Raw genomic sequence first — 23,385 nt, forward strand, 5'->3', positions numbered from 1 at the left:
ATCTATCTATCTATCTATCTATCTATCTATCTATCTATCTATCTATCTATCTATCTATCTATCTATCTATCTATCTATCTATCTATCTATCTATCTATCTATCTATCTATCTATCTATCTATCTATCTATCTATCTATCTATCTATCTAGTTTTGGATGACATATGGTATGGCTGAATTCAAGAGGATCATGCCATGAGTTTTATTGTCATATTACAATGTAAATAAACTTGTCAGTAGGTTACTGTTAACGTGGCAGTTCCTTCAAATATATACCTATTTCTCCCCCCCCCCCCCAAAAAAACACAATTTAATGCATATCTCGTGGAATGATTCGGTTCATTTTGATGCATTTGCATCTTTTAAATGAAACAGTGCTTAACAGTATAATTAAATCTCTTACTATGTGCAGATTGCTACGGAAATATATTGCTTGTCAAAGTGAGCTGTAAAACGTTTTGCTCTGACCAACCAATTTCGGACAGGAAAATGGTGATTCCATTGAGGTGCAGTACAGTGGTCCCACTGCACAGACATGAGGAGTTTTTTTCAAATACAACAATGACCTGACGTCAACAGTTTCACTTTCAATTCCTTTTTTCCCCCCAGGCCCTTCTGGAGAAATGGGAAATTCCATTCAAGACTTCTTTTGTGTAGTCTCCCTCTAAACCTCATTCACTTTCGTTGTCTACTCAGAGGATTTATCAGAAAAGAAAGTGATTCATGAAAAAGTGATGTATGAAGAGGAATATTACATTCAATATCGGTGATGTAAGTTTTCTGAGTTATAGTTCATTTATGGGCATGGGCCAATATTTGATTGTGACAGAATATAATCAGCAAGTGAGCAAAATTGCTGTATAAAACTCACAGCAGTAAAATATTTCCTTTTTTGATATATTTGCCTCAGATTCACTTGTTTCTCACAAGGCCCCCCAAACAAGAAATCATCAGCAACATTAAAGCTATTTCAGATTTTTTTCTAAAGGTTCAAGCTATTTAATTCATTAGTAGGCCTACCGATGCACTCATGTCTTTTAAATCAAAACCAATTTTTCTGGCTAATCATTTCATGTACTATATAAATATGACTTGTTACTCTGTTATTTGGGAGGAATAGAAAGGTCAGCTCCTCTGTAGCACTGAAACCAACAAGGCCTTTGTGGTTCTCGCATACTGACAATTATGATGTCTGGAAAATGTTTTGCATAAATAAGTGCATGAGTGTGAAGAATAGCCTTCATATTTCCTTTTTCACAAATAGTGGGGGTGTATAGGAACATATCAGCAATATCTTCCTTCTAGCTTTGTGTGGTTGCACTTCCCATTTAACTTGAGAAGTGAGCTGAATTCACAGAAATGCTGTGGCTTTGGTATACGTTGAAATGAAGATAATTTGCTTGAATAACTTGGACAACGAGTGTGGCTCCACTGTGACTTCTCGTTATTCAAATAACAAAATTATCTGAATACTTAATAAAAAAAGAAATACCATGCTTTGCTTTTTCTATTCTTGTATAAACTTCACATATCACACTTCACAGAAGAAGTCATGCGAGCCCTTTGTTCCACAGATGAGCTTGTGTGTTTTGAATGCTAAGTATTTTTTTTTCTTTCTCCAAAGTTTAACATTTCAATCACATATCTTTGTCCCAATCAATCAGTATCATTCCTTCTCCCAGACGGTTTGAGGTTCTTCTATATCTTTTTCATAAAGGCTTTCTTGCTCATGGAAGCATGGGCACCTAAGAGCTCAGTGTCATAGAGAGATCAAAACGGAGAGAAAATTACAGGCAGCATTAATACTGTTCAACTATGTTGTACTAGTTCAACTATGAACCACACTGAGGTCGTATTTTCCGGACTATAAGGCGGACCTAAAAACCGCAAATTTTCTCGAAGCATTGTGTCGTAAAATCAATCGTAAGTGGCCCGCTGAAGACTATGAATCATGAATCAAAAAGACTATGGATCATTATTTTGTGATTATAAAGTAATTTGTTGCATCTGAAGTTGAAATAAAAAAGATAAAATGGAGAATGATTTGATTTGGATTAAAAATCGGACATGATGCAACCTGGCCTGTTTACTGCAGTCACAAACACCAATATCACCCTTCTTATTCATACAATAACAACAATAAAACAAACTTAATACATCTGATAAAAAATTCATTCAACTTTCATAAAATTGTTCATTTGTTATTATTTTAATCTTTAATTTTTCTGGTAGTGCAATTGACAACAGATTCTCATTTGCATTATCAACATATCTGCAACGGATATAGTAAAGGATATAGTTACATATTTACAAGTTCATTCACAATGGTAATGGTTCGTGGAATGTTGGTGCGAATGGTCGGCCCCAATACAGGACTGTCTCGGAAAATTAATGCATTAATGGTGCGCCTTATAGTCCGGTGCGCCCTATATACGTATGGACAAAGTTTTAAAATGGGCCATTTATTGAAGGTGCGCCTTATAGTCCGGAAAATACGGTAACTAACAAACCAAAAAATGAAACAACAGGTGGAGGAAGTATGACAAATACTGTCATGGCAGCTGTCCAACATTCGGATATGCCGCTCTCTTTATTGGTGCACTTCTGCATCTGTCAAACCCCAACACTTGAGGGCGGAAGACAATACAAGTGGGATAAATCGTCCTTGAACATGGTTTGTTAAAAAGAAAAGATCTAGTCAGCTTGCCCGAGGCTATTGGGCTTCAAGACTTTAGTGAGAGCCCGACCCCTAGTGTCCAATAGGAATATAACACCCCAGAAAGTATTTCCGTCTCAGCCCTCTCCGATATAAACAACTCTAGTAGAGAAGTTAGTAGATCATTTTTAGATTGAACCTGCAATTTCACCCAGAAATCCAACATTTTCTTTTCCGCACAGCAACTATTCTGCTCATGTTTGCATTTTCAATTGAACAAAAAGACAACATGCATATTGCATTTCAGTGTTGACAGTCTGTTGCTCCCCCTCCACCGCGTCTGTTTCTTCACACGTGTTTACCAGTGCCGGAGCCCACACGAGTTGCCATAGAAACGCCAGCTCTTGGCACTGACAAAGCCAGTCACTAGAGTTCATTTTCCCAAGGTTTACAAATGCATGAAAACAAAAATCGAAACACACACACTTCACTGAGAGTATATTTAAAACAATCTTTTATTATGAATTATCACATCACAAGACAGTGCAAAGTATAAAACGATTTTGCAGATCCCCCCGTGATCACCTGGACAACAGTTGTCTATTCAAAGATGAATAAACATGACAGTCATTTCAACATATAGATATGTACATTAAACACGTGTACATACGTATCTCCTAATGCCACGATCTCATCCTGTTTCTACGAAGTAGCACAGTTCTGTAGATTTTTTTTTCTGTCCCTTTCCTTATCCTGACTTTTCACCGAGAGTCAGGGTACACCCTGGACTGGTTGCCAGCCAATCACGGGGTACAAATCTCGAGTCTTTAGTTAACTCAGCCGCATGTTTTTGGAATGTCGAAAGTTGGTACAGTGCTCAGAGATAACCCATGCAAGCTCGGCAATTTGTTGATTCAAATCTCCACAAATGGTTTGTGTAGCTTCTGCTTTCTGGAAACTTAACGTAAAAGTTTCTACAGAATGCTTTTGACTGAAGCTTCTATATCTCAGTGATGGCGGGCAGCATGCAGGCTCTTATTCGTCCCTCGTTCCAAGCTGACCTGCAGTCAGAGATCCACTGTGAGACCATCGAGTGCCTTTTGTTTGGGGTCACGCCCTCTCCATCTGCTTTGCTGTCTGACACGATTCCCTCCTCGGCAATCGGGGCGGCTCGGTTGCGTTCAGTGGATGCGCTCGGAACGGTGGTGGCAGTGTTGGCGTGTATCTCGGGGCAGCTGCTCTTGCGTTGCCGTGGGAGACCAGGACTTGCAGCGTGAGGGATGCTGTGAGCTCGTGACCGTGCTTGCTTTTCTCGCTCACTCTCGCATGGCCTCCCATCCGGTGGGTCTGCCCGGGATCTTGAATGACAGGTCGAAAGCTTGCTGTGATGCCCGTAAAGATACTCGAGCGGGTCCGAGCTGCCTAATACTTCATCGCGCTCGATCTGCGGCACACTTTTTTGTCTGTGGTTGAATGTCAAGGACTTAGTCTCGCTGAGGCGCGACGCCCGCATCTTCTGATGCACTCCGTCCGAATGGCGTGCACTGGGTGGAGCACCTCCGGTGGGGAATGTGGGGTGCGCCAGGTGGCAGATGGAGAGGAGGTAGTCGTCAGAGGAGACATGTTCTGCGCCACGCTGCGCGTTGGCCTCGTTCAAATCTCTCAGTGTCTCCTCGGTGCCCTCGCTGATCGTGGGCAGTTGCAATCCTCCCTTGGAGAGCAGTTTGGAACGCGGCCGCATAGCTGAGGGAGAGCGTTGGGAGGGGAAGGTGCAATGTTTATTGCCAAAACCAACACAACGCTGCCAGGGCACAGAACAAACATCAGCTGGGATCTGTTTGTTGTGAATTCACATGAGGTCTGACCTTTGGACCTTGCCCCTTCTGTATGCTGTGGCAACACAGATATTATAAATGTTTTTCTGTGTGATGCAATGTACAGTGTTGCTAAATTCATAATTCTCTAATGGGGATGATGTATGGTGCCACCAGGGAAATTGTACAATCTCACACAATCTGTTTACTACAAATAAAGTATCTCTGTTCAACTAGTCAATGTTCTTCCAGTGGTATAATAAGATTTGTTTTCAACCAACACAGATTTCACACTGAGTAAATCATTATTTTGGATTTCGTTGTTATTTGACTGTGGGCTGTGAGATTTTTCTATAGTAAATTATGTTCCTTGGCTCAATCAAGGTCACATTTTTTTAAACTACAACTTGTCTTCAATCTCAGCTAACACTGCTGAGTGGCGTAACTTAACGTAATACTTAATAGGCTGACGTGTTCTAAATCACAAACATCTGTATCTTTTGAGTCAGATAAACAATTCCCCATGTCATTTCAAATGTCTTGTAACCAAATGAAAATATGCCATATAATGGCCAAGAAGCATAAATACAGTATATCAAGAATGTTTTGAGTCTATTTTTTCACATCGAAACCCAACGTAACCCACATTATATTTTAGTCCCCACCTCTATCCCCAAAATAGAGCAAGCCAAACCAAGATGCCAGCCTCTTCCAGTTTTCTCCAAGGTGTAGCACAGTGCTAAATTTAGAACACACCTACAGTTAAACATAACCAAAAGTGCAGCACTCTTTCCAAGCATACACTGTGCACCCAATGTATTTTCTCTTCATGCATTAGGAGCAATACCGATTATGTGAGTAAATCCTTGCAGTTGTTTTTGCACTCACCTGCTTGCAGGCGCTCTTGGCTGATCTTTCTTTTCGTACAGCGTCAAGCTCAAATGTCGGCACGGTGCCTTCTCTGCAGCCGAGTGTTTGTTTACCAGGTGAGATGCTGGCTGATGTCGCTCCTCCTTGAGTGCTGCTGCTGCTGCTGTCTCTGACCAGTGGCAGAGGCAGAATGCAGATTTATCTTCAACACGCCCCCTCCCCCCGTTTTCCCCTCCCCAGACGCGCTCTCCCTCTCCTCTCCCTTGCTTACTTTTGGTTTGCCCTCCTCCCCTGCCTCTAAAAATAGACCCTCCATTCATTTCCTCACCCCATCACTGGGTGACTGTCTTGATGGAGGGAGAAAAACACAAGGCAGACAAAGCCATCGATAAGAAATGTTGAAATTGAGTATGAGCATTTGTAATATTTCAACTGAAAAGGTTATACTGCATTGTGTCATTAAATCAATGCATATTCCTGCTCGAAATTCCCCCTTTTAAGTTTTTCAAAATTATAAAATCCGTTTTTATTTCAGCAGATGTGTTCTGCAGATAAGGTATATTTGTGTGTTTTCTATTGTGTGCATTGATCATAGTGGCGACGTATCCAACTAATTAATCCTTAAAAACATTCGTTTTAATTAGAATTTTAGTAAATTAAAAATAAATTAATCTTAATCAAAAATTTGTTCTACTCCCATCAAAAATGTGTTCAACTCCCACCATTGCATCTCATTATCTCTACGTGTGTATATATATATATGTATACACACACATATATATATATATATATATATATATATATATATATATATATATATATATATATATATATATATATATATATATATACACACACATATATATAAATATATATATATACACACACATATATAAATATATATAAATATATACATAAATACACACACACACACATATACATATATATATACATATACGTATATATATATATATGCGCACACAGTTGTCTTTTGCTTTGTCCTTATGTGGTCTCTCGTGACTGATTATTTAAAGTGTTTGTGTATCTCTCCAGGGCTCGGATGACCTCTGATGAGTCAGACAGTCAGGCACGTTTGTGACTATTTATGGTTTTCTGTGGACCAGTCGCTGCAAACTGGATTTTCCTTGAGACATTTGAGCACACAAAGACAACACATGCATTCAGACATGATGGGTCAGTTTACAGACAAGCCACGCTCTAATCCTAGGAATCCTATTCTTATAATGACTTAATAAGCGCAACAAGATTCAGCTAGTTGCTTGAATTCCAACATGGCGATGGCTGTTATTTATGTAGTCATCCAAAAGTTAGGGGTCGGCTCCAGTACACCCGTGACCCCAGTCAGGATAAGCAGTAAGAGTATACATGGATGGATGGATAGATGAATACGTAAATACACTCTATTAGGACCGTGGCACAATTCACTGGCGCTAATCAAATGATCAAACTGGAATAAGTAAAGTGATATCTTATATAACTATGGCCGTTACAATTAGGACTGGTGTTCCATACTTTCCATAGTTCCAAATATGTTCCATATTTTGACCGCCCGAGTGACATAACTGACATCTGCTTGCAACATTTTTAGTGGCGGAAACAATCAAGAATGAAGAGACAGTTACTACAGTGGCAAGGATTACTCAACACGGATGCATTGCAAAATACCACAGGCACTTAAACTTTTAATAAATATTAGACATTAAGTTCTTTTTGATATGTACAGATATTGTACAGAAAATTCTGCGGATGTTTCCAGTTAGACATATATGAAATTCTAAGCAGCCCTCAAAGCTTCTATGGAGACAAAGTTGACAAATAGCTGCTTAAAAATGAAAATGTTATATTATCTCTATTTTCCTATTTTTACATCAATTAATGAATCAGACACCCCAGGAACGTACGCCAGGATCCTGTTCGTGGACTTCAGCTCGGCGTTCAACACCATCGCCCCTGACATCCTCCAACAGAAGCTCATCCAGCTTGCGGTGCCTGCCTCCACCTGTCAGTGGATCACCAGCTTCCTGACCAACAGGAGACAACGTGTGAGGCTGGGGGGCATCACATCTGACACCCGGACCACCAACACTGGAGCCCCTCAGGGTTGCGTCCTCTCCCCACTGCTCTTCTCCCTCTACACCAATGATTTTTCCTCAGGTGACTCCCCTGTGAAGCTCCTGAAGTATGCAGACGACACCACTCTCATCGGACTGATCCAGGACGGTGATGAGACTGCGTACAGACAGGAGGTGGAGCGGCTGGTCCACTGGTGCAGTCAAAACCATCTGGAGCTGAACCCGCTCAAGACCGTGGAGATGACAGTGGATTTCAGGCGAGACCCTTCACCACTTTTACCCCTAACTATCCGCAGTAATACTATTCTTTCCACAGACACCTTCAAGTTCCTGGGAACCACAATCTCTCTGGACCTGAAATGGACCGGCCACATAGACTCTGTCCGGAAGAAGGCCCAGCAGAGGCTGTACTTCCTGAGACAGCTCAAGAAGTTCAACCTGCCGCGAGAGCTTCTGAAGACCTTCTACACTGCCATCATCCAGTCTGTCCTCTGCACCTCCATCACTGTCTGGTTTGGATCGGCCTCCAAACAAGACAAGCACAGACTACAACGGACAATCAGAACTGCAGAAAAGATCATTGGAATCAACCTCCCATCTATCCAAGACTTGTACCTGTCCAGGACCAGGAATCGGGCAAGGAACATCTCTACAGACCCTTCTCACCCGGGTTGCAGTCTGTTTGAACTACTCCCCTCCGGACGGCGTTATAGAGCTCGGTACGCCAAAACCAGCAGACACAGAGACAGCTTCTTCCCCCAGGCTGTTGCTCTGATGAACTCACACCACTTATAGAGTCTCAGAGACATTACTGTGCAATAACATCCTGCTCCTCACACCTTTTTGAATTTGTCTACACTGTTTTTGCCATTATTCACATGTCCTGAATGTTGTTAGTCACCTAAATGTTGAACAGAGGGTGTGTTTCTACCGAAGTCAAATTCCTTGTTTGGCACGCTCAAACATGGCGAATAAAAAACTCTTGAATCTTGAATCTTGAATCTTGAATCTTGAGAAACAACACTTTTAGCACCACTGACCACAATATATAACTGATGGACCAAAATGTAAATAATACAAATGTAAAAAAGCAAACAAAAAAAAAACATGCCACAATCTAATTTTACTCCTTATGACTGAAGGGGGACAATACTTGTACACAAATAGTTGAGTCTCACTCAAGTCAAGGGTCAAGTTAATCAACCAATGGCTAACCTTCCTATCTCTCAAAATGTGTCCTAAGCAAGTTGTTCTGCACTAATTTACATAACCACCCTCACACCAAGTTCCCCCACTCGGGTTCTAGCGCCACTTTCAAGGCCAACGGATAAGCAGAGTTGCAGTATTGGTCCAGATTAGCACAAGCTAATGGTGTTGCCAGAATTAGCTTCAGATGAATGGCACATACTTGTAACCCTGTGGATTTGGCGACGTCAGGCGCCACACTATTAAACTAATTGACAAGTAATTTGGCATTTTGCCAGCTAGCCAAATTGCAATCAGCTCTCTGTGCACTCATATGGTTAAAATGAGCCAGCACTGACTTTTGCAGGAGAGCTGCATTGAGTTTTGTTCTTGAAATCGGACTGTTTTGGCAGCTAGTGATTCTCTCTTATGCAAATGAACTATTGCTCACAAGAAAACCTTTTACGCTGTTTTCCATACCATGTCCCCTTGAACCTTATTCTCAGCAATAGCTTCATCATATGTAAGTACGTAAAGCACCATGTGTCATATATGCACCTTACCAGTTGTTCATATCTTAATTTTCCTGCAAGATGAGAAACCTCTGTGCATTCAACTGTGGAAAAGGAAACATTAACCCAGGTAGTTTTAAAATGACTGAACTGAAATGCGAGCTTATGTTTGAGCAGCATTTTCAAATTACCATAGGGCAGCTATTTGATGTCCTGGTGCATTTTTTGGATGAATTAATTTGGATTAATTATACTGATTGTAGTGATCAAACGGTCTGCATCATACGTGTCAAACTCAAGGCCCGGGTGTCGGATACGGCCTGTCACGTCTTCATGTGTCAATACTAAACTTACAAATTGTCTTCACTATTAAAGAAATAGAGATATTGCTAGATTTTTTTTTTACCATTGATCTTTTAAGAATATTTGAACAGTTTTAGTCTCCAGTTTCAAACTTAGTTATTCATCAGTTTGTTGACGTTCTTAATGGAAACTATGACTACGATGCAGCCCATGACAAAAATGAGTTTGACACCCCTGGTCTACATGGACATGTGTATTCAAAAGTTTAGAGAAGGCCTAATTAAGTATATATTCATCCTGAGAATATCCTGTACCTTTTGTAGTACTGTATATACATATACAGTCGTTTCAATGTAGTTGTACATGTTCTGAGAGTAGACACGCACAGTAGCTATTATTAGTCGCACTAGTATGATCAAATATACTGATCTGAATTCCAGGTGGACGCTGATTGCGAGTATCAATAGTACCAATAGTTCTCATCAAAATATTGAACATGATTGTGGATGATATGGAGGGGTAACAAGTAAGCTTTTATAAAGTGCTAGTTAAAATAGATGTGTATTCTGCTAGAGTTTATATTTTTTTCCAAATAAACTGTTTGTCGATTGGCAATAGTCCTGTCTCAATGGCAATTGGACAGTTGGTGGTTTGAAGTCCAGATAAAGGCTCTCACGGCTGCTCAGTCTGTCAAGGTGTTCGTCTCTAAGAGAACTGACATGTTCTATCGCTCTGCATGGCCTCTCTTCTTTCTGAGGAGAAGGTTTCGCTTCTCTTCTAGAAGCTCCTGAATGCGTTTGTTTCTGGTCTTTTCCCGGAAGCTGAACTGACGCTTTGGGATCAGGTTGTTCTGAGAGATGTCGTTGTCCGCACCGCTAATCCTGTTGTACGTGACGTCGACGGAGTTGTTCTCGTGGTTTTCTTTCTGACCGAGCCGGGGCGGGAAAGTCGTGCTGGAAAGGGAGGTGGGGGAGTCTGGTGTTGCCGTGGCGGCAGGGGAATTCACGGGGATGTACTCGGAACGGTCCACCCAGGGCGAGGAAACCGGATGGCTCACATCCTCGTTGTCAATGGTTGGTATCATCACAGTCAAGCTGTCATCTAGCACCGTGGTGTCACCGTAGGGCAGCGTGACGACGTCACCGCTCAGAACGTCACCGCCGCTGGCAATGACATCGCCGCTGCTGCTTATTGTGACATATGTGTACGGCACGTTACCACTGGGTATCGTGACGTCTTCAAAGTTGCTAGGAGTTGTAGATTCCGAGTTGTCCTTTGGCAACAGCAGAACTTTATTTGTCGTTGATGTTGTGTTTTCTCTGATAGACGTAACGTCGACTCCTGAGTCAGGTTGAGGCAGGCTTGCCACTCTACTGTAGATGCTCGTGGTAGAGACGGAAGAAACATTCTCTCTTGCTGACCCCTGGCTTATGAGTGGAGTGGCCCATGTTGTGGGATATGAACCTGTTGTTGCAGCTATTATTGGCACAGTGATGTTTTCATTAACTGTCTTCTTTTTCTGGCTAGTTATTGTTTTGGTTTGATTAACAGATTCCAAATCAGAACGAGAAGAGTTTTGGGGGGTATTTATCTTATTTTTGGGATTCCACTTGTTTTTCTTCTCTGGAGGCCTTTTAATTGGGTGAGACTTGTTTAGGGTTGTCTTTAGACTCTTTTTGGGAAGGGTGTGAGCGGGCATCGTCTTTTGCGGTGTTGTGATAGCTGGTTTAATCCTTTTGGGGGTTGTGTTTTTAGGTTTTATCTTCTGGGGAGTCGTTTTGGCAGTGATTGTCTTTTTGGGAGTCGCTTTGGCTGCTGTAGTCTCTTTCGGAGTCTTGTTGTTAGTTGTTTTGATTGGTGTAGTCTTTTTGGCAGTTGTTTTGATTGCAGTTGTCTTTTTGGCAGGTGTCTTGACTGGTGTAGCCTTTTGGGGAGTTGTCTTGGCAGTGGTGGTCTTTTTGGACACCGGCTTGACTGGTGTTGTCTTCTTGGGAGTTGTTTTGGTTGGTGTGGTCTTTTTGGCAGCTGGTTTAGCCTTTTGGGGACTTGCCTTGGCAGTGGTAATTTTTTGGGAAATTGGCTTGACTGGTGTAGTCTTTATGTGAGTTGTGTTTCCTGGGGCAGTTGTGTTGACAGTGGTCGTATTTGTTGGAGCAATGTCATCTTGTTTTTTGGGGGATTTTGGATTAATTTTCACTTGAGTGCTTATCTTTGCTTTAGGCTTAACCTTAGCTGTAGCTATCTTTTTGGCAATATTCTTTTCTGCAGTCTTCTTTTTTGGTAAATTCACTTTGGGGGCTTTTTTCTTTGGCTCTGGGGCTTTTTTAAACTTGGATACCAGTGGTCGTTTTGTACTGTCTGTTCCTTGACCGGTAGGTGGAGTTGGTTTTGTGGGAGAGTTTGTGGCAGTTATAAAACTTGGATTATTTGTAGTGCTCTGAGGGTTTGGAACAGTCTTGTCTATTCTTAGGGAGGGCTCAGGAAGAGGTTCCACCGTAGGTCCAGGAAAGTCTGTAACAACAGAAGTGGTTGCCTCAGATAAATGGAGAGGGACTACGGGAGATGTGGAAGCTGCTTTCGGGTGGGTGGTGATCGGTTCTGTTGTACTAAGTGAGCTCAAGGTGGAATAATGGACCGGAGTCATGACTGTGGGAGGATGAGTCATGCTCCAGGAGTTAGTGGTGGCTCCTGGAGTGACAATGACTTCAGTGGAGTGGGTGGTGGAGGTGAACAAAGACGTGAGGCTAGTAGGTGGATGAGCCGTGACGGGGGATTGGGTGGAGGCATTGGGGGTTAATGTGGGGTTAGTTTCAGACTCTGTGATTGTAATATTGCTGCACGTCTTGCAGCATAGGCGCTGAAAGTCTGGTAGAGAGCAGTAGTGGTTCAACGCCTTCATACGGCAAAACACAGAGCGGTCTCCATAACAACGGCGACCTGTGAAAGGAAAGAAAGTATATTTGATTGCTGCAAGTGTACAGTTTGCACCTACTGTATTATGGAATATAAAGAAAGTTACAATAGGCATTTAACGGCAAATGCGTTTTTAAGTGGGGCTCCACTACGTGCAAAGAACTGGTGTCAAGCCGGGGCAGTAGCAGAGGATGCAGGGAGGAAGAAGAGCAATACCCAGACAGGAAGAACACTGATTAGGTTAGACCACAGAAACTGAAATGGAAAAGTCGCCAGTCTATCTGCCTATCTGTTTAATTGTTAGCCTCAAAAATATCTGATGCTTAAATTTGGAACACTTAAAAAAGCTTCCTCGTCTCTGCTCCGCTTTTTAACTTCCGTATTCCATGGCAGTAAAAAAGTGAATACACTATATTTTGTCGCTATGCGGCTGTTTGATATATCCATATCAACATTCATGATGAGAGGAAGGGGACACTTTTTAAAACATTTTTATTGATACAACTTTGCTGTTTGAGAATGACAGGAACTTAAAAAAATGAGATGTACGCCCCCTTGCTCAATATATAGATATATTCTTTTTTTAAGAAAAATAATTCAACTGTATCGAAAGTTACAAGTTCACAGTCACTTTGGTAAAACACTTCAATACTTGGAAATCAACCAATCTGGTTATTGACCGAGGGGAAAAAAAAAGTTGTACATTAAATTAGATTTGCTGTCAAAACGAAATTTGTGATTTCCATGATGATGATGTAAAAACTGGAATGGCACGTTAAGTGTCATATGAAACATTTACAAAACATTAATACAATTTCCCTGATAAATCAAAGTGCATATAGACGCAGTGCACATAGTCCATCTGAATGTTTCTTCAACGTTAACCAAACGTTAGCCAGCCCCACGCAACAGGCCAGTGAAGCCACAAAACAGTTACCCATAGTATAGAATATTATAGAAGATAACAGTCATGAACATTATTAAATACAGTCAACACCAATGTTATATACAGTATCGCACTGCTAGATCTGGCTTGGTCTCTTATAGTCCAACTCCAGGAGAAGGAAACCTTGGATAGCTGGCTACATAGTCACAACAGAAATATGTGATCACAATACAATGAAGTGTAAAGTCTGAAGTGTTTTGTGTCTTTAGTTTTCTTTTTTTTCCAAAGTGTAGTATGTGTCAATACCCTAGGCCCTGTGTAAACCCTTCCCTGTAGTCAGAAAGTGGATCCAACATCTCCTTGGTGGGTTTGACGGTTGGCGGGTGTGAGTTTAAGTTGGTTTGAAGCTGCCTCTATTCCAAGTGAAACTTTGAATGAGTAAAGCCATCCCTTTCACAGATAAATGCCATTACATTCAATCCAAGATAAGGCATTGTTCACGTGGTTAGTGTTCGTCCCAAAACCGGAAAAAAATAAATAAAAATGATACCACCACCGGATACTCGTAAAATCAAAGTTTATGAGGTATTTCTGTAGCTGATTGAAGTGTAGCGAAGCACAAATGCACTCACACGCACGCCCTCACTCAGACTCACTTCGCTCGTGAGTATTACTCGATATCTCCTCCTTTAATTGAGCAGACTTGCGAGAGAAACATGCTCCCTTTCACACACACAAGCACGCACACACACACACGCACACACGTTTCCTCACGCACTTGACACACAACAAGCAAAGGATGCAAATGTGGATGACAAAAAGTGATTGGAGCCTTAACGCAATCAAGTGAGGTGAAAATAAACTCTTGATTATGAGAGCAATGGAGAGGCAACTAACTGACCAAGTCCTGCAGGTCTACCCCCCTCCCCAAACACCTTACCTTTATTAAAGATTCTTCTGTATTCATGTCAAATGAATCATAAGAATTGAAACAAAAATACACATAACAGTCGGGATCTGAGCGATTAATAGCAGTCCAAAGGTTTGAGGCAAATAAGCTACAGCTTATTCATGGTAAAACATTATTCATATTATTGTTATTCATAGAGATTTAGATTAATAGGTATATATATTTATGTGACTACAAATATATTTATATACGTATTTGTTTAAATTCTGCAAGCACAAATAAGCTGCATTTATTGAACTTTAGTATAACAGTCAGAGACGATGGCTGATGAGGTGAAATGGGAAGCAACCACAAGTGGTAAGACTACCCTGTTTTGTTGTTGTTTGTTTTAATCAGACTTTGCTTTAAGGCTATTCATCTCACAGTTCCCTATTGCCCCAATCGATACGTTGTCACTTCCTCTCCTCTCCTTGTGCAGAGTTCCTGTTAATCTGAGAATGGAACGTGGAATGAGACGCCATTCTCATCCCCAAATGGAACCAGGATGTGAGGTGAGCACTTTAGCAAAGATGTCCTTATTGTGACAAGATCACATTAACGATAAAGCTTTATATATATATATATATTTATATATATATTTATATATAATTTCTTTTTTCTTTAAAAAAAAAGGTTTTTTTTCCTATATAGATATTTATATACCTTTTCTGTTTATGTTCACATCTGTTTGTTCTCACAATGACAGTGCGCCGCCGTAAGAAGAAACAAGCACAACTGTACCCCCGTGGCGGTAACCCATGACAACACGCATATAGCTCGCGCAAAACATGGTTGCCAAATGCAGGTGGAGGCACCTGCATGCTCTCTTTGACACTCTTGGGAGGTGCCCAGAAAAAACCTGGTAGCTTTGCCACATGGACCTCCCTCTCATATATATATGTTTTTTTTTGTGATCTTTTGAGTTTTCGACTGGCCAGCGGTTACAACAACAATGCTCCACATAGCAAGAGAGACAGAGCAAGAGAGAACCAGCTTGCACAAACAGGAGCCAGTCAGGGCCGTCTCAGACACGTTGAGAGAGAGGAACAGAGACAACAGCGGCCCCCTCTCCCCCAAAAAGAGAAGCAAAAGCTTTGCCGCTCGCTCTTGGATGCGGGCACAGGCACAGGACGTAGGGGAGGGGCGCCTCAGGGGGCCAGCTGGGGGCGGCTCTGCTGAGACAGGAGGACAGAGATGGGTAGAGCCCAGCGGAAAACAGACATGCAGCTGCGGCTGCCGCCGTGGAGGCCTGGTTGGGAACTATAGAGGGAGGTTTTACGTGAGGAGCTCTTGTGGTTGTTGGGGTTGGGGCGGGACAGCCACTGGATCAGGATGTTGCCGTTCTTGTTCAGGTCTGATGAGCCCTCTGCGGTAGAAAGGAAGAGTTGGTGTCAAGGAAGGAAGAAGAAATGGTGTCAGGTTTAGCAACCAAATTCAATTTAAAAAATAGACACGGAGGAAGTTCAGACATTTTGGGAATAGCTCATTCATTTCTCAGATAGAATGCTCTACACTTGGCCTGATAGCCATAACGTAAAGGCTGGCAGACGACCATGACTTGCAAATGAGATTAGCCTTTCATCGAGTGGTTCTTTTGGTGACTGATGCTGTTTGATTTAGAATCTGTTCGTCTATGACGTATAGTCAGTCCGTTGTTGGCCGATAAAAATAAAGCATGAGGATTTCTCAAATGTTATCCAAGTGATGGAGGTTTTCATGCTACTCACTAGGACATGGATCCATACGACACATTCTGAGGGTGTCGGGCTTACTGTCCAGACACAGGCCGATGGTGTTGTCCCTGGTGTCGCACACGGCCTGCCTCTGCTGATTCCCGTTGCCGCAGGTCACTGAGCACTGCAGGCACAAATTGAGAATATCTGTGAGCAAGACACTGAACCCCCCCATTTGCTTCTGACGCCGCATCGCGAGTCGCTGAGTGAGGAGACAATGTTAAAGCGCCACACAAATAAATGCTTACTTACCATTTGAACAGGCAACATTGAAGAATGACTACAATCCTTAATATTTGCGTTCAGTACCTGAGACCAAGGTCCGACTCTCCACTGAGTTGGGCAGGCGTGTCGGTTGCAAGACCTACGGGTCTCTGGACGGTCATCGTTGCAATATTTATTATGGATAGATCTGGTGGTGTTGTCCTCTAACGGTTGGATGCAGCTGACCAAGCGGACTTGCATTCCGGTCTTGCCACACGGCTTGCTGCAGTTCTGCCATTCCCCTACCACCCAACTGAGAAAAGAAGCACGAGTTTCAAAGTCATTCAAATTGAAAATAATTTACCTAGACCACAAAGAAAAAGGCAACCAAATGTAGAAAATGATCATTTAAGAATGTCTGTAATACTGCTGCGGAAGTGGTTTTCTCAATTGTTACTGCACGTGCTTTGAACTGTATAATGGCTGCCAGCTGGAGTTTACCGTCAAACTAAACACGCAACACAAAGAATGCCACACATTGTATATTTAAGTAAAGGGCAAGCATCACCAGTGCTAATGATAAAGTCCACGTAAAATCCCACTGACATGCGGAGTCCCGAAACTTGTAAAAAGAAATACTGAGAAACAAAATAGGAAAAAAAACCCCATCATTTTAAGAATAAAAGGGAATTGTGTATTCGCCCTTAGAATGTGTGCAAAATTGCCCTGCAGCATAAGTGAATGCAGGTGGCTTGAATTTCACAAAGATATTTACAAGGTTATGTATGACTTGGCAAAAAGAATCGAGAGTTTGAGAACAAAGTGTTCTCTACATGCAGGGAGGAAAGGGCCTGAGGCAATCGGGCCTGAGGCAAGATGGTAATTTTGCAGTTGAGTTTGGATGTTGAATAAATACTAAATTTTGAAATCAACAAACAATTGATTTTATAAACTGTGATTTATAAATCAAATAATAATTGTTATATTTTTCACTCTAATACAAAAACTAGGCTGGGATTGAAATACTTCCTGTTGTCAACCTTCTTTTGAATATACATGGCATCCTTACATACATCTTTTGAATGTACATGGCAAACAAAACAGTGTGCCACTGACTACTGGCAGATAGTGGAATTGCACCCAAAATGAACAAAGCGGAACAAACTCGTTTTAACCGTACTGAATATGAAATCTACTTTAATCCTGCATTTTACGCTTTGGGCACAAAAAAAATCTGTACGTTGTGAGACAATACGTTTGTTAGTTTGGGGAAAAAACGTATTTCTTTAATGTAAACAATTTAAACTCTACAACCCGCTGTATAGTCGGTGTCACCAAAGATATTTTCATTGAGGTATTTTTCTTGAAAAAGAATATTTGCTGTATAACTATTCATTTGCACAGTTATGCATTATAGAGTAAAGTATAGTGCAAATAATATCATGCCGGCATGCTGTGGTAAAGTTGTGTGTAGTACATGACTGAGTAAAGTGCACTGCAATGGTACGCATACATTGGTGGAGGGCAGGGCTTCTGGTTGCAGTCTTGAGTGTCCCGAGGTTTCATATTGGACCTGTTACAGAAGCTCTTGTGGACCATCTTACTGTCCACTTTTCTTCGACAGCCGTATCGCAGGTATCGTTTCCCTACACAAGCAAAAAACACTGTGAACTTGAATACACTTATGCATGTGGGGAAGGAGCGGTACTGTGCAGGTAAGAGAATTTTGCCTGTGTACCTCCACCGCATGGCTTGGAGCAGTTGGACCACCTCTTTGGGGCCCATTCATAGGCGCTGTCCTCCACCAGAATGTTGTTTTGAATGGAAAAATCACTGTCCATGTTCATCATATACTTATAGGAAAAATTCACATCCTCATCACCGTGTGTTTTCACCTAGAGAGACACAGATTTTTAGTTTGACATTTAAGATTATAAACCAAACCCTGTTCAGTTGTTCGTGCATACCAAGATCAGAATTCCATGTCTGAGGGGGCCTGTTGTCTGAAGTGTCTCCTTGTCTTTGTCGTTTTCATATTCCCACTCTATGCCCTTTTCAATGACAGATTTTGATTGAGGGTATTCATTTTCCCCATTTATAAAAAACAGTCCTGAAGCCACATTTTTCACAGCTGGCAAAAGAAAAAAAAAAAGGAGAGCAATTATACTTGTGAACATTGAAATGTATGCTTGCACAAAAGGATCTCGTCAATACCAAAAGTGTGCAAGGTAGATTTCAGCTCTTGTATCAGCAAGTGTCGCGCCCCTCTCGGAATTTCAAGAACTTTGAGGAAACCTGAAATGATTTAGAGGCAGTTGATGACGTCATTAAATTACATCATTCAGTCTCATTTGAAAAAAAAAAAAAAACACTGATCTGATAAAGAAAAGTGAGACATTTGAATTGAAACAATTGCAGAAGAGTAGGTTTGCAGAAGGGTAGAAAATATCCAGTAGTATATTTGCTGACACTTTTGGATAAATTGCCATTGGAATTTAAGATGGGAAAAATTTGTAATACTCCAAAATCAGGAGATTTTCATGGGAATTAACAAGGAATGATGATTTGATAGAAATGTGTCACAATAAATCATTCAAATAAACATTTGGTTTGATCACATGCAGACATCCATGCAAATTAGATCTCTTCTTACACTTCCGTCATTGCTCCATTTTTTTTTAGAACTTGAAAAATAAGTTGGGATAGTACTACACTTGCATTTGCTTTCATCGCGACTCTGCTCAAGTGTATTCTCCTAACTAAATTTAAGTTTCCAATTAAAAATGAACCTTCCATTTTTTTTTCATTTTAAAATTGGAACATTCCCAGAATTTTGCAACTCCACAGAGAAGTCAACTGATAAAGCTTTAAACGCCTCTCCGAGATCAGTGTCAGGGTCTCTACTAGTCCTCTAGAGGGCGACCTTTAGCTTAATATGAGTCCAGAGGAATGAGTCTAAAACATGTTAGAGTGAGACAGTTGCCCTGATGGCACTCGACTTGGCCCTGAGTTTCTACCTTGCTTCTTGACGGTGCGGGTGATTGTGTCCTTGAAGGTTTTGCACCTGGAGTTATCCCCGCCACAAACGCCACACTTGTCATCCCTCTTGGAGGAGCCCACCACACCATCGCAGCCCACTTTCTGCTCAGGAGAACACCCATTAGATGAGCACAAGTTTAACGTGAGCCGATGACATCTTTCTCCTAACATCACTCACCTTACACTCTCCACGCACACACACGCTGTGCGGGTCCTTGTATGAGCAACGTGTGCCGTCCTGGACCATGCGCTGCATGAAGACCACATCCCCTGTCTCCTTGGACTGACAGTGCAGGTGGCAGCGCTTGTTTGCTGTGGAAGGAAATAGGCAATGGAATGAGCTTTATATGTTACGTTTCATTGATGTCTGTGTGTGACTCATACTATACACCACTACCTCAGAGAAAAAACCTGGCAGTTCATCTTGTAAGGATCAGTATGACTCCTACAATGTGTTTAATGCACATAATGGACGGACCTTTGGTGGTGTCATAAATTGTTGCACACTACGTACAGTGGGTGGAGGAAACAGAATTGAGTCATACTGTGCTACAGAGCACTCGCGAAATAAAATACACCTTAAATTGTTTTTAAATATTCGTATCAACACTGCAATCGGGACAAGCTTCTGAAAAAATGCTCGTGTCAGTACTTTTGCAGTGAGAAAGAATGTTTCTTACAAGTTTGACCTGGATTGACATAGGGCCTTGGGTTCTCATCTTGCAATGATGGCAATGTAAGCCAAATATGAATGTAAATTGGGATATGTCAAAGTCAAGTGCTGAACAATAAACAAAATGCATTTTCCTTCATTATTTTGCAATTGCATTTTAAAATGCGATTCATTTTTAAGGTCCTCTTACTGTGTGTTTCTTTTGTTAACAAACACGAGCAAAAACATTGCATTAAACAATTTCAGATTTAAAAACATAAATGTTTCTGTGTTATAGGTTACACTAAAATAAAGGCCAACAAATCATAAATTAATTTTACATTGTATTGTTAGATTGTTAAACAGTTTGGCTTCCAGTTTTTACAACAACAAGCCGTAAAAATAAGTCAGTAAGTCATAAATAAGATTACCACAATAAGGCAAACAAATGTGTTCCTTTATCACTTCAACCTTTCATGTTTCAGTGAGCAAAAGAGGATCGTGCTTTGATATGGTGACAGCTCAGCTCTTGTCTGCAGTGCTGCTCTTTGGGTGGATGACAATTATAAGACCTGTAAGTAGGACCATGACTCCTCCTTTTGAACACCTTGAAAATAATCCTTTTTTTTTTTTGCCATGCACGTATGTGAGAGTCTTGGTGAAATTGTGCTGTGTCCCTCTGCAGCAAGTGATAGTAGCGACATGGAAGCAGAAACAGGTGCAGAAGGAAGGGGTCGACCAAGGTCGAATGACATCAGGGAATGTGGTGGAGCGAGGGATCTGTTTTGATACAGCTTTCCAAAGACGCGGCGTGTTTTTATGGGAGGGTGTAGTCATACCTCAGAGCTTTACTCAATCATGGCCAGATGTGGATGACCATATCGGAACATAACATTTATATAACCATCTAACCACCACATTCAAAATTATGTGTTAAGTCCTCTTTTTTTGGATTTTGTTTAACAGTGCATCATTACTTGACCACATGACTTCATCTGAGGGATGTGTGTTAGAATATTCACCATCTGGGTGTTCATAGGGGAGCCACTGCTTGTTGCTGGGTTGTTCCAAACGAGGGTCCCAAGCATGACATTGTTCCTCTCGCCTGTCACTGTAGATGTCCTCGCACTCGTTAGTGTTGCACATCTGGAACTGGTATTCCGCCCCCATGCAGCCGAGGCCTCCGTTGGCTGGTCTGGTGGCAGATCACATGAAGAATGTTTTGAGTCACCGATTGGAGCTTCCATTGACTGTTGACCAAAGCTATTCCTCTGCACCTCTTATCATCTTCATTTACGATGTCTAGAAAGGGAATATGGGTTTTATCAAAAGATTTAGCGCCATACCTTGGATTGTCGCAGTCGCGTGTGCGAAACTGAACTCCGCCACCACATGGGTGAGAGCACTGTCCAAATTCACTCCAGGAACCCCAGTTCCCATCTTGCTTGATGATGTCAGGTGTCAGCCAGACACAGTGACCTTTAAAGCAATGCTGCAGGACCACAAATGCACTCAGCGATGGGCACGTGTGACATGATTTTTCTTCATCAGAACACACGGGGTGGCAGGTTGACGGCGAATATGGTTTCCAAAATGTTTTACCTTCCCATTTCCACACGTGGTGCCATCGATGGGCGGTCCTTTCTTGGTCTTGCAGAAGAAAGGATTTTCCGGGTGGCTGCACCAGAGCTGCTTGCATGGGTCGAAGGTGCGATACTGCAGAGGACAAAGACATACTTCTATTTCCAATTGAACTGCTACATTTTGCACTGACTAATTAGGCTGGCAACTGGAATGACGCTGAACACTGAATATTCGATAATAAAAAGAGAAACGTGAAGAATAATCACCAACACCACCATGACAACGACGGTAATCCTGCACTGTCACTGCACTCCACTGAGAAACATACAGCCAATCATGCAAACTAAGCCAAATGATGCAGGAGAGACGGGACTCTCTTAATGAAACAGCCTGTGGTTCAAATCACAATGGAGGTCAGAGGGCAAAAGATTCAAGAGCCCCAAAAAGCTGACGTCTCGGTGGCCTCGGAAACCAAGACCAGGCACTAAATTGTCCTCGCAGTCTGATGCAAACCAATGATACAGACACCACAGATGTGTCTCCAGACCAGTGTCGGAGGGGCCATGCCCTCCTACCTCCTCTCCAGTAATGACAATACTCACCATGACCCAGTGGAACCCACAGGTCAGAGGGTGACTCACAGTTAATGGCCAGACAGTGGTAGGTAATCATCAGTGACGTCAGGCTGGAGGATCCTAAAAGCTGAAGTGAAACATGGAAAAACTGTTCTGGCTCAGTCCTCTTCCCATTTAATGGGAAAGACATCTTTCAGACCTTTTCCACTCCTTTATAGAGTGCGCCAGTCGAAGGAGGTTCTTTCCGCTTCTACTGTGATGGATTCAAGGAATTTTTTTTTTCATTGTTGCGCGGTTCACCTCATACACCTTCAAAAATGCAGGGTTTGTAGTTTTTGACAGGCATTTTAGAATCCTGCAGGCCGAAGTCCCAAAAATGACAATGGGTGGAACAGAGACAAGGTACAATTGCAACAACGTAAAAGAACGGAGCAACATTTAAACAAAATAATCCAGAAGACATAGAAAATGAAATAAATAAAAACACAAAGAGCCAAATGTCCTCAGGAAGGTGGGGTTACCTTACCTGCGTTCCTGAAAGGCCTGCCTTTTGTAGCTGAAGGGAATGGGTTTGACAAGAGAATAGAGGGGGTAATCTAGCAAAGTGTGCAAAAGCTCCTGAACAAACCCTTTGTCAATCAAGCAAGCGTCCCAGAAGAACGAACGGCGTGATGCTTGCAGGAGTCTGACGCTTTTTTATCATGTTGGATTTACAACCAAAAAAAGACTTTGAAATAGCTTCATGTAAAACCACTGTGCTGGAAAACTAAATATGTATTGGAATATGAATTACAGATTATAATTGGGATTTACAAAAGAAAAGAGAGGTTGGGAAGAGCTGTCGAAACCGATTTACCTGCTTTTAAGCAAGATATCAATCCCACCAGTGGCCGGGAGAGGAAAAAAGAGGACATCAGAAAAATGTGAATAAGTGTGTATCGCATATGCGACCCTCATTCTATATCCATGTACAGTGAACCCCCGTTCATCACGGGAGAAACGTTCCAGACCCGCCCGCACTAGGTTAAAATCTGTCCGAGATATGAAGAGACTTACTTTTAAAATATCTACATTTTAAAATATATAACCTTAATAAAACATACCTTTTAAAACCATGTAAACAAACATATTTGAACAAACACCAAAAAAAACATTGCAAGCAAAAATACAGGATGCATTGTGTCTGGCGCCTTTAAGAGGTGGAGCTGGGTGGGGTGCCGCGTGATGTTAGTGAGTCTGAATGGAACCTTCTGCGTGTGAGCTGTGGTCAACAGCAGTGACGTTACCGTGTCGTATTGTTCTCACGATACTGAAAAAGCGCACCGACTCTGAATCGCGATGTATCGGGGGAACACTGTACATGAGAAGTTAGTATCTACCCTTAAAACTGCTCTCATAAAAGGAACATTGCAAACTGA

At 41.8% G+C, this 23,385-nt stretch overlaps 2 protein-coding genes across 4 annotated transcripts in view; both read right to left on the minus strand.

The window, feature by feature from the left end:
• Positions 1-3,146: 3,146 nt before the first annotated feature.
• si:dkeyp-72g9.4 (uncharacterized) lies at positions 3,147-5,543 on the minus strand. The gene is made up of 2 exons (XM_061290689.1): positions 5,358-5,543; positions 3,147-4,398 (listed from the first exon to the last, which is right to left on the minus strand). Exon 2 carries the CDS (start codon positions 4,394-4,396, stop codon positions 3,656-3,658), a length of 741 nt encoding a protein of 246 aa, XP_061146673.1. The 5' UTR covers positions 4,397-4,398; positions 5,358-5,543; the 3' UTR covers positions 3,147-3,655.
• A 1,486-nt stretch (positions 5,544-7,029) lies between these two features.
• Positions 7,030-23,385, minus strand: part of LOC133154361 (A disintegrin and metalloproteinase with thrombospondin motifs 2-like) — an 83,812-nt gene continuing 67,456 nt past the window's right edge. For all 3 annotated transcript variants that reach the window (XM_061279003.1, XM_061278994.1, XM_061279012.1), the window contains 13 exons: positions 21,411-21,524; positions 21,155-21,300; positions 20,831-21,003; positions 19,335-19,468; positions 19,135-19,258; positions 18,332-18,412; positions 18,085-18,248; positions 17,856-18,012; positions 17,631-17,763; positions 16,223-16,430; positions 15,908-16,037; positions 15,460-15,546; positions 7,030-12,369 (listed from right to left, as the gene is read on the minus strand). In XM_061279003.1, the coding sequence (XP_061134987.1) occupies positions 10,157-12,369; positions 15,460-15,546; positions 15,908-16,037; positions 16,223-16,430; positions 17,631-17,763; positions 17,856-18,012; positions 18,085-18,248; positions 18,332-18,412; positions 19,135-19,258; positions 19,335-19,468; positions 20,831-21,003; positions 21,155-21,300; positions 21,411-21,524 (3,864 nt within the window). In that variant the 3' untranslated portion in view covers positions 7,030-10,156. The remainder of the gene's footprint in view (positions 12,370-15,459; positions 15,547-15,907; positions 16,038-16,222; positions 16,431-17,630; positions 17,764-17,855; positions 18,013-18,084; positions 18,249-18,331; positions 18,413-19,134; positions 19,259-19,334; positions 19,469-20,830; positions 21,004-21,154; positions 21,301-21,410; positions 21,525-23,385) is intronic.

The sequence above is a fragment of the Syngnathus typhle genome, linkage group LG1 (assembly GCF_033458585.1).
Source record: "Syngnathus typhle isolate RoL2023-S1 ecotype Sweden linkage group LG1, RoL_Styp_1.0, whole genome shotgun sequence".
Taxonomy (NCBI): Eukaryota; Metazoa; Chordata; class Actinopteri; order Syngnathiformes; family Syngnathidae; genus Syngnathus; species Syngnathus typhle.